Here is a 12,047-nt window from a genome sequence, read left to right on the forward strand (position 1 = left end):
AGGTTCAGTAGGAGCTTTGGGTAGAGATGGTGGAGCTCATTTTAGGCTGAAACTTGAAGGGGTTGGAGACAGAGAGAAGTTTACGTAGATACGTCAAACAAAATGCAGCAAATCTATGAATATTTGTTAAGGGGGGGTTGATAAGAGATGTTGTTGTGTAATGTTTGCTCCATTCCAGGCTTCCTGATTTCTGTCTTCAAAGTTTCTCTTTCTTGATTGTGTTTGGCAAACTGCAGGAATTACATGTTCTATCTACGGATTCCTCAACCTGGCAGTGTTCATATCATCCAGAAAGATGTTTTTCTTATGAATAATGTCATGTTTTGTTCACTCTAGTATGTCCTAATATAAGCCTTGATAACACATTATCCAAATTGATGGTTCTTTTAAGTGTCCTGACTGATTTTTGGCTGCAGTGCATATAGGTGTCTTCTTGTGTTTCTTTTGTCCCAATTGTGTTGCCACTCCTTAATGATGTTCTATTTTTCATATTTGTTATTTTGCCTTAGATTTACTGAGTGCAATGTTGATTATTTACTCGTGTTAAGAGACTGCTGGCTAATGTGTCAATGGTGACTCCTTAACCTGTTAAGCCCTGAGCCTGTTTTTTCAGGTCTCAGGCTCGCAAAATGACATTCCAGAACAAATGACCATATCTTCCCTTCTAAAAGGGTTAAATTAATAATCTTTGTTCTCAAAGTAATGATAAACCTGTGAGTTGGATGTAGAAAGTCCAGAATCAATATAGATGTTTTTTATTTTAAAGAAAATTCAGATTTACATAGTAAAAAACGTAAATTATAGTGTCCCGTCCAAAAATTATTTTTTACTGATAGTGAAAACTACCCTGGATGATGGGTTAGTAGACTAAAAGCTTTAGGAATCCAAAGTACAAACATATAATATGTACCCTGTATCAAGATGAATGCAAAACAAGTGAAATGTGACCTTTTTAGAGAGATTTTAGCCAAAAAACCCCACTTCTGGGTCATTTGGGTGGATTTGACCTATCTCTGGCCCCCCTTGCTCGATTTTGATGAATGAAATCTCTTATAAACCGCTAGAGCCAAGGGAATCGAGGGAAAGTATATACACACCAACACGTTTAACAACTAGGAGTGAGAGTGACGCGTTACCAAAACCGGAAGCTGCATACACTCTGGTGGCTACCATTAGCAGCTAACTTTTCCCGCTCCGATTTTTACATAAAAAAATGGAATTATGGATTATAAATCATTTTTTAAAAGGCACAGGTACATTATCAACCTATGGATCAACAGTTGGTAGCATTTTTTTTTTTTTCGTTTTAATGCCATTGAACACGTCTTTTGACCTAATTGACAGCTACGGTGAGACGATCTGCCGTAAAAGCTCCGTAAAGGTACGTGTTGTGATGTCTGTGTTTGCTTCCCCTGTCGCAAGTTCGGATCGCTCAGTGATGATACTATACCTAAATAATCAGTTGAGTCTCAGCTTTAATCAGCTATATTGTATGTGCAGCTACGATAAGTAATAAGGGTATCTTTATCTTGAATTGTGTGCGCAGGCGTTAGAATTTTTTCACTCAGGGGTCATTTAGACGCTTCTTATGAGACTTGTGTTTTGTTTTGGTAAAAATGGTTCATATCTTCAGTTAGCTGAGATTCTTCCCGTTAATCTGGTGCTACACATTAATAGTTTCATAAATGTTAAGAAGCCCTGAGACATTATCCTCGAAAACAAAACGGTGGGAGGGGTCCAATGGGGGGACCGCCGTGCTTAAGAGGTTAATGATGTTCTATTTGTCACTCTGTATTTGCCTTAGATTTACTGAGTGCAATGTTGATTATTTACTCGTGTTTAAGAGACTGCTTGGCTAATGTGTCACATTTTCATTTCCCTTCATTCCTCTGTATGATGTTATCCACATAAATGTTATCTCGATATTTCTATTTCTTCATCTTTATGGTGTTTCATAAATGTCATTCACAATATCCTGCCTACGATGAGATGTAATGAAGTGGCATTATTGCTGAACTTAAATCTGAACAAAGAATAATCCTTTGGATTTGCATCTCTTCTACCCCTGTAATGCCTCGTGCAATTGCCATCAACTCGACTGTGATTGTAGATAAATGATCTGATGTTCTCCGTGTGTCTGCACTTTAATGTTGGTTTGAGCAGAAAATCTGATGCTTTTTTTAATCAGCAACACATTACACCTCAAACATATAACATACACTGTGGATGGCTCATGCACAATACACATCCAAAAATAACTCACCAATGTGTCCCATATGTTAAGCTGAAAAAGGAAACATTAGTTTTAGCCAATATAAAACATTTCTGGAATTCAATTCATTCCTGCAGTTCAGAAATTGGAATTTTATGGATTTTATATTATCTATACATTAAACAATATTATTATTATTACATGTCACTTGTTAGACGCTTTATCCAAAGCGACTAACATACTGAATACTGTGGACAATCCCCACAGGAGCAATTTGGGGTGAAGTGTCTCAGGGACACAACGACATGCTTGGTGACGCACTTTGAGTTGCCCTTGAGAGACCGTACAGCTGGACCAGTGGTGGGGAAGATGGCGCCTGTGTCGGCTCGCCGCTCCCTCAGCTCTCTGCCTTTAGGCTATCCTGTTTTGTTTATGTTTGTCAGAATGTCTCTGCTCTGCTCGTCCTACGATCGCCAAAGCTCTCCTCCACCATCAGACCCTCACTGGAGTTTATATTGCTGCCCAATCTACATCTGGCAATCATAAATCGGTAGGCCCCCCCACCCCTACTACTGTCGCGGAGATTCCCGCCTACCTGCGCCGGTTGCCCTGCATCCTGCCTCGCCGAAAGCGCTTTAGACGCACGGGGAAAGCGTGGTGGTGCAACTGGTTCCATCTTAGGCATACCTGACGGCTTCTTCTGGGACTTATCCACGCCTCGGATGTCATGGCCCCTCCACGCTGCACGCCATGTGAGGGTTCGGTGGATTCCCCTGTTTTTTCCGGAGCTGCGGCCTCTGCTGGGCCCGCTGACAGCTCCTCCTGCCCGACTGACTGCTCCCGGCCCGCGCGGCGTTCAACACGCAACATCTTCGTCAGCTGAGACGCACTACACCTTCAGCAAGCCCGGAGCGAAAACTTTGCATGGCTTTGCTAAATGTTAGGTCGATAACAAAACAAAACGTTCCTGCTAAACGACTTCTTCACCTCTCGTGAACTGGATTTATGTTTATGATGGAGACCTGGGTCCACGCTGCGAGTATACACCGTTCTCTGAACTTCTTCCTCCTGACTGTACATTGCTCCCCGCGTACCACCGGCCATTGTCGGGGCATAGCATCAGTGTTTAGAGCTAGCCTCCAATGCCGATTGCTTCACCCTGTAACTAGCTATGCTAGCTTTGAGTTGCAGCTTTTTGAACTGAACCCGGCCTCGCCTATACTCTGCGCAGTCGGTGTATCGTCCGCCAAATTGCAATAAGGATTTCATAATGACTTTTCTGACTTTCTGTCCGGGATCATGGTAAAAAAATCCCGGACAACGCTCTGTATGTGGCGCCAGCTAAAATCTTGCCTAGGGCAGCAAATTGGTCAGGCCCTCATGTTTGTCTGTGTCCCTGCATAGGGCCTGTCTCCTAAACCAATCGGACTAATGTTAAACATGTCACAATAAGTCAACCCTATTAGTGATCCCAGATAACAGTTCTCACCTGGAAGAATATTAAGAAAGCCATGAGCAGAAGGAGAACGATGGTGAAACATGTTCTTCCTTTAAAAAGATGATTCCTTCATGATATTGTCCAGCTCCAGCCTGACACTGTGACCACTTCCTTTGGTACAGGATTAAAGGATAAAACATTTATGCCAGGTTAATACAAAATGTAATCATAGAATAAATTATAATTAGAAAAAGATAAAGTCATTTTATGGAACACATCAGGAACTGACGCGCGTTGGATTTGTAGTAGTAGTAGTTTCGTTTATTTGTCCCCGAGTGGAAAATGGGTTGCAGCACATCACAAAGGCATTTAAAAAGATAAGACAATACGTCACTGACAACAACATAGACACAGATTAAAACAAACAGACATAAGAAAAACAGATATCGGCAGATTGTGTCGTGTGGGAGCTGACATGCAGACAGCAGGCGGGAGGGCACAGACAGAGCACTTTACTGCAACAGGAAGTAGTGAATCAGGAAACGTTGTAACAGCGTCACATCTGCTTTCTTAGAGGCCGGTAGATTTACTGTGAAATATATATTTGTATATGTATATATAAGTGTATCAACTTCATTGTATCATCAAGCCTTTTTAGGACATTGAACATTAATACAAGTTGCAGTAAAGCTATTTTTACTTTGTAGTTCCTGGAGATGTTTCAGAGTCACCTTTAAAAATGTAAAGCAGCTTCAATCAGTATTAAAGTCTCCAGGTTTAATCTGCGGGACAAAATATTTGTTTGCTTTTAATATTTTAAAAGAATCACAGGTTTCAGTTTGAGGATGTATACATTTAAAGGGAAAGGTAATTCCCAAAGTGCATTTGAGCCAGAAACCTCCAATCATCTTGACATATGATTATGTGTGCCACAGTGACCTGAAGTTAAAATAACAATGTTGAGGAAGCAGATTTTGAAATGTAAAGTTTGAAGGCGTTTAGGATGAATTCAGTGAGTAACACTTCTTTTAGTCGTGAGTGTGACGGAGGAACCAGCATCCTGTCTGATATTTAACAAGATTACACTGAAATAAAGCCTGAATGAGCCCTTACCTTCAGGCGTCCCCTCACAGGTCCTCAGACCACGTGTTGACCCCCTGAGGTCTGGGTCCCCCCCCCCCTCAGGTCTTCAGGGCTGCGTTTGATTCGAGGTTTTGGTGGCAGATCATGAGGAAGCTGTAGATGATGTGTGGTTGACTTCCTGTTTCTTACTCTACAAACACACAGGCCCCGCCCCCCTGCATCACACACACACACACACACACACACACACACACACACACACACACACACACACACACCACACACACACACACACACACACACACACACACACACACACAACACACACACACACACACACACACGTGACGTTGTTTGGTTACTGAAAGCATGTTTGCCACTTTCTCTTGTAATTTGCTGAAATGAGGAAAGAGGACTCTATTTATACAGTATTTAGTTAATAAACTATGAATAAAGGGAGAATGACACCCTTTTCTTGTAGTACTACCACCTTATAGGTGTCAAACATCCTTATAATGAGCAAAGCATGCTCAGTCAACATAGTCTCACGGAATTTCGTGTTATAGTCACGAAATTAATCTATTGATTCGTGTTCACCAACACGATTCGCAATTTTTTTCGTGTCACACAGAACGATTTTAAAAGCAATGTAAATAATAACAAATTGGAAGGAAAAACAGATTTAAAAAAAATACAGATTTCAGTATTCTGACACAGAACGATTTTAGAAGCATTGTATTTCTATTGGTAGTATGTTTCGTGCCTGCACCAAATAATAACAAATTAGAAGGAAAAAAAGATGACAAAAAATACAGATGTCAGTATACTGAGGCTCTGAGCCATTTATTTTCCTCGTGGATGGCAAAAAAACTCCGACATTATACAATTTAAAATAAAAGGGTTAGGCTCAGGGTAAGATATTGAGTAAGAACATGTTTTTATGAACCCCACAGCTTCTGGTATTCCAAGACCCGACTGGATAAAAAGACGTGGTGCAGGCACGAAACATACTACCAATAGAAATACATTGCTTTTAAAATCGTTCTGTGTGACACGAAAAAAAGGTGAAAATCGTGTTGGTGAACACGAATCAATAGATTACATTTATTTCGAGACTATAACACGAAATGCCGTGAGACTGGGTTGGTTTTTATAGTCTAATCCAGGGGTCGGCAACCTTTTTGATATGAAGTGCCATTTAAAAAAAAAGAAATTATCAGCGTGCCAACGATCGAGAATTATCAACGGGGGGGGGGGGGGGGGTGTTGGGGATGTTGGGGGGCTTGACGCTCGTGATCTATCAACAGGAGGGCGGGGGGGGGCGAGGACGATCGTCCGTTCTGTGATTCTCCAGAACACACATGTTATGATATTAGGGTCATGCAGAGTGAGATGAGATCGCTGTCCCTTTAAGAGAGAGAGAGAGGGGTTTGGCGTGTGCGTGTGTGTATGTTTCTGGAAGTGAAACGAGGCAGCAGAAAAGCAGAGGTCTGTGAAGTATTTTGTGAAACAGAAGAACAGCTAAATAAATGCAACGGCCTTCCAAGAAGAGCTCGCCTCTCTCCAGTCATTTAAGCTAAAGTGGGTTATTGAACCTGAAGCTCGTTGCTTCTGCCCTCCTCGACTACGGTCTGGGAGCCGACAGGAAAGTTCAACACACAGATGGCCAGTCCGCCCCTTTGTAGCATATTATTTCAATGAGAGATGAGCAGATCGCCACTGGGCTTTCAACTAAAGACACACACAGCCACGCAAAAACTGCGACATTTGTAAAGCTCCTTATGGGTACTGCAATTTGTGAAGTGCTTTCTTCCGTGGTGAAACGATCAGCACTGCACCACGGAGGAAAGCGGCAGAAAGTCACCTGGAGTTAAAGAGAGCGGGGCTGCGTTGCGTGCATGGCTTCCTTCTGCAGGTAACGGGGAGACGCGCTCTGGCGGCGGTCTCGTTCAGGATCCGAAAATACAATTTAAATATTTTGCACACTTATTCGACTTATTCCTAGTGTGCCACTGGCTACGGTGCCGCGTGCCAATGCTGGCACGCGTGCCAGGGGTTGCCGACCCCTGGTCTAATCTGTCAGTGTCTCAGATCAGTTTTATCGTAGGGGAGAGTGGGGTAAATTGAGCCATTTTTTAGTTATGCTGTCCTCTAAGCAAGGAGAAATGACACATAGTAAAAATGAAAGCACACACCTATAATTCAGGATGTCTCCTATCAATGGCAATGATAAGAATTAATATTTGATCAAGAGCAGTGAAAATATGACTTCTAAAAAAAAGTCTTGTGGCTCAACTTGCCCCGGGTTAGGGGTAGGTTGATCCAGGTCAGGGGGGTAAATTGATCCACTGTTCAAACTTGGGCATACCTGTTCAAACCTGGGCATACCTACAAAAAATCTTAAGGTAACTTTAAACAATAAATAACAAACCAAATACAAGTTTAGTTTTTCAAATACTTTTAATATAAATTTCGATTGAATTGATTGATTTTTTTTTAACATGTTAATAAAAGGAAAAGTAATCATACAAATGGACTGGTGATACAATTTCATCCATCTTACCAATCAAACACAGGTAAATTCAACTTTAAATGTAGCCTACAATGAGCTCTTATTATCAACTTGGCCTACTTTCATTCACAAAAAACAAACAAACGAGTGCCTGTTTTTCCTGGCCAAGGTCAGGGTCCTTGAACACAACACGAGCCTAACGTGTCATCACATGGTATATGTCTCGTCTGACAGGGGTGCAGTTCTGACGGAGAGCACCAGAATGCGGCTCCGGCGTACCCATAAGGAGCCGTACACATGCCGCAGTTTCTGCGTGGCTGTGTCTTTAGCTGAAAGCCCAGTGGAGATCTGCTCATCTGTCATACTGATCATACAGTCAATAACTTTGTTGTTATTAGCATCTGGTTAGCTAGCTATGCTAACGAATATAAGAAGCTTTTTCTCCAACCAGTGAGGTAAAGGCACATCTTTATATGATCATTATAGTTATCAAAAAATAAGAGAATAAAGTAAACAGGTATAAAATACTATATGACAGTAAAATAAAGAATACAGTTTGACAGAGCAGTGATTTGTAAAATATTCATAAAGAAAATCTGCTTACAGTTCTGTTTCATATGGATGTTGAGAGATGTTTCCATAGATCTCCTAATGTTGCTCTCAGTGCACCAGATTGATGCTTTTAACTTCAACATTAAAAAAAAAATATCTCCCCGGGGGAGCATGCCCCCGGACCCCCCTAGAGGAGGTTGGGTCCCCCTCCCACTTAAATCATGTTCACATGGATAGGAAACTAAATAATTTTGCACACATCTTGTGTCCATATCTTTCTGTTTTGGTGGTCATGCCACACCGTGCACGTGAATGCATGCGCGAGTCATGGTGAGATATCTGGATTAAGAGGTTGCTTTTTCTTTGCAGAGCATGAAAGAAAGGCCAAATGAATGGGCTGTGGTTTTAATTTTTTAAGCAGAGGTCAATAATCTGTACGGCCCTCGGAGGATGTTGACAAAATTGAAATGGCCCTTGAGAGGAAAAAGGTTCCCCACCCCTGGTCTAGATATTGAAAAAAAAAGTATTATATTTTGTATTATATCATAACTTAGAACTTTTTAACCTGTTAGGCCCCAAGCCTGTTTTTCAGGTCTCGAAAATGAAATTTCCACAAAAAATGACAATAACTTCCCTTCTAAAAGGGGTAAATTAATAATCTTTTTTCTCAAAGCAATGATAAACCTGTGAGTTGGATGTAGAAAAGTCAGAATCAATATAGATGTTTTTTATTTTAAAGTAAATTCAGATTGAACATAGTAAAAAAATGTAAATTATAGTGTCCGTCCAAAAAATATGTTTTACTTATAGTGAAAACGACCCTTGGATGATGGGTTAGTAGACTAAAAGCTTTAGGAATCCAAAGTACAACATATAATAAGTACCTGGTATCAAGATTGATGCCAAACAAGTGACATTTGACCTTTTTAGAGAGATTTAGCAAAGAAAACTCCACCTCTGGGGTCATTTGGGCTGATCTGGGCGTATTTGCCGTTTCTCTGGAACCCATTGGTCGATTTTGATGAATGACATCTCTTTTGAACCGTTAGAGCCAATAGAATCGAAGGGGAATGTCTACATACACACCAACGTTACTATTGAGAAGTGGGGGCTAAGCAAAACCTATCGTACGCTCTGAAATCTGAAAACTGAAAACTAGGTTTATTGCTGATGGATTATCAGAAATCATTTCAAAGTGACACAGACACATTGGATTAACCTATGGATTAACCTTTAGCAGCGTTTTTATCGTTTTAATGCCATTAAAGACAACTTTTGATCAGAACAACAGCTAAGGTAAGAAATGTGCCGTGTTGTCTACCTAATGCCACGTGTTGTGATGTCTGTTTTTGTTTCTCATGTCGCGAGTTTTGATCATGGAGTGATGATACTGATACCTATCGATTCTGTGTCTTCTCACGATGCTAATCGATGGGTTGGATTTGCATTTACGATAAGTAATAAGGGTTTTATACCGTGAGTTCTGTGCTAACAGCGTTAGCATTTTTTCGCTCAGGGCTAATTCAGAGGCTCAGCGTTAGTCTTGTGTTTTTTTTGCTAAAAATGGTTCATATCATCAGTTAGCTGAGTTTCTTCCCGTTACATGGATATGAAACATTCATAGTTTATTAAATCTTAAGAAGCCCTCAGACACTGTTGCTTGCAGATGTTGTGGTTTCGGCCCCTTTGGCGGGTCCGTGGGGCTCAACAGGTGCATGTAAAATATGTAACATATGTAACATTAAGCTGTCTCTGGCTCTTTTTCTGCTGTAACTACTCAAATTTCCCCTTTGTGGGACTAACAAAGGTATTCCGATTTTGATTCTGAAAGGAGGTGGATGTGGAGGAGGCGGGCGGCATGAAAACCTGAAGTCACAGCTGACTGCAGGAGAGAGGATAACTATTTTAAAGTTTGGCTGCAGCACAGTGATTGGCTGATGGAGAATGAGGTGAAATGTAATAGGTTAAAGAGAACGCTGTGATGAGCTGATGAGTGAATGTATATATATACCCAGCCTTCCTGAAAGAACTTGCGCTGAGCTTCATTTATTAAAAAAACATTTGAAAACATCAATCTATTGTTTAGACCAGGGGTGTCAAACTCAAGGCCCGCGGATTGGCAAGAGCTTGCAAAGAATATAATATACACTACAATTGGCGTAATTGTTGAATTGCTTGATAAATGAAATGTATTATTATTATTATCTATCTGCCTTTTTGAGGACATGTGTAGGAGAAGAGAACATCCATCATATTCTTAATAATAGGAGGTTGTGGGTGGAGGCTGTTTGGCAGGTGGTGAGCAAGGACCATCTCCCAGGCATCAATCAGATGAACATTCAGTCCTTTAAATATGGCTCTTAGCACCTTATCACACTGCACCGAGAACCAGTCACTGTTGTTTATCACCACATCCAGCCACAAAGCTTTGGGGTTTGCAGTCCTGATGATGATCACCGTTTTTGGAGCCCTGTCCAACAGCCGTACCACCGCACTGCGGATCCTTTGTAGCCGCCGGATGTACACCTCGATGGGGAAAGAACCAAAGTGAGCCCAGATGCCAAAAACGACAACAGTGTTGGGAGCCCCGATTAAGTCATCTAGTTCATTGGCTATGTAACGAATTTCTTCATTTGAGCCAATAAAACGGAGAGGAGGACCATGGAGGCGGAAAGTCACCATGATTTTGTTTTCATAGTCTAAGGCCAGGAAAGGTCCATTTTGCCTCGAGCTGCCCAGGTTAAACTCCTTAAGATCTAAAGGTATTACAGAGGAAACAGATTAAGATGCAGTGTGAACATAATGAAACTGTTGCCGGAAATCCCTGTGGATTAGTTACCTGGTAGTGCTGCGTTGAGGAACTCAAACCACTGCCTGATGGTAGAGTCTCCATACAGGTGGACCACTTTGCCTTTTAGACACTGAGTGATGGCAGATGCGCCGGTGAATTGGCGAACTTTGGTGCCATCTAGTGCTCGCCATAAACCCTGGTAGTAATAGCCAGAGGCTTGAAAGTTCACAATGCTGCTCTCCACCTCTGGTTGACCTGAGAGAAAGTTGAAGGATAATAGGGGGGGTTGTTTTACGTTTGTTACTGACCTTAACCAAATCAAGGTATAGACTGAATGTATGAACATTTTATGGCCTTACTCCTGAGAGACACTGCAACAGCTGTGCCTTGTTGACAAAGTTTGAGCTGAGAGCTCCATGCTCCCTTTGCTCCTGTCAAATTGGCCTGCTAAATACATCTCTCAACAGAAGAATGATCCCAAAAGACAGAGTTGTTGTTTTTTTCTGCCCCTACACTTTCATCATCTGTACATGGAGCACATTAGATCATGAATTCAGTGATAAATGCATTCCTTACCTTCCTTTTTGGTAAAACAGTGACACCGGCAGGTCCTGAAGCCGGAATGCAGACTTTCAAGTTGACACGACTGAAGAAAAGCACACACACAATACTACAATAAACATTAATATCCCAAATGCAGCTTTTCTACATGGTTGTGGAATGGCATGGAGGTTTACCTGGGGTAAACAGTTTAGAAGGTCTACTTTTCATGCTGTATCTTATCTTCATTATATTGATATAAGGGGTCTTTTGCTGCAGCTTTTGCCACCCTACATTTTCCTTGTGTGAACTTGGAAGGTTCACACCTTAGAACTAAGCCTTACGGCATAATTTGTATTTGACCAAAGCTGTCTATAAATACTATGAATTGATAAAATAATCAAAATATCACACATTTGTCTCATTTGCTTTACAGAGTGTATTCTGGAGCACACAACGCCCTCTGTCCTCACACACTCGCAGCGCACAAGGAAAAATTCCCCAAAAAACGCACAATTGAGGGATTAAAGGAAACAAATAGAAGAACCTCGGGGAGAATGAGAGAAAGGTTACTTCTCCGAGGAGGTACAGACATGTGTAGATGTTATGTGTACAGATAAACAACATTATCAAATTGAAACAGAAAATCCAGATTTATATCCTATCAAACATGAAGGTCAACTATAATTCAGACTGAGTGGTTACATTTATATTATCTTTTAATCAGGGGTGTAACGGTATACGTATTCGTACCGAAAATATTCGGTATGGTCCCTTCGGTTCGGTACACGTACCAAACGAATATAACGTTAAACGTAAAAAATTGAGAACGTGAACAACTTTTTGGAAGTAATCTCAGGTGCTGCGTCGCCGCGTTCAGTGTCATTTGCTCACATTGGGTTCAACGCGTCATAGAGCG

The 12,047-nt window shown here is 41.3% G+C and overlaps 1 protein-coding gene and 1 long non-coding RNA gene across 2 annotated transcripts in view; both read right to left on the reverse strand.

Moving 5' to 3' along the window:
• Positions 1 to 24: 24 nt before the first annotated feature.
• Positions 25 to 3,768, reverse strand: LOC117477053. The gene is made up of 3 exons (XR_004555311.1): positions 3,702 to 3,768; positions 2,264 to 2,284; positions 25 to 52 (listed from the first exon to the last, which is right to left on the reverse strand). It is a non-coding gene; the product is annotated as an uncharacterized LOC117477053 (long non-coding RNA).
• Positions 3,769 to 9,851: 6,083 nt separating this feature from the next.
• Positions 9,852 to 12,047, reverse strand: part of LOC117477051 (NXPE family member 3-like) — a 34,587-nt gene continuing 32,391 nt past the window's right edge. The window contains exons 7-9 of the mRNA XM_034123764.1: positions 11,166 to 11,234; positions 10,637 to 10,845; positions 9,852 to 10,553 (exon numbers count right to left, since the gene is read on the reverse strand). Of these exons, the coding sequence (XP_033979655.1) occupies positions 10,003 to 10,553; positions 10,637 to 10,845; positions 11,166 to 11,234 (829 nt within the window). The 3' untranslated portion in view covers positions 9,852 to 10,002. The remainder of the gene's footprint in view (positions 10,554 to 10,636; positions 10,846 to 11,165; positions 11,235 to 12,047) is intronic.

The sequence above is a fragment of the Trematomus bernacchii genome, unplaced genomic scaffold (assembly GCF_902827165.1).
Source record: "Trematomus bernacchii unplaced genomic scaffold, fTreBer1.1, whole genome shotgun sequence".
Lineage (NCBI taxonomy): Eukaryota > Metazoa > Chordata > Actinopteri > Perciformes > Nototheniidae > Trematomus > Trematomus bernacchii.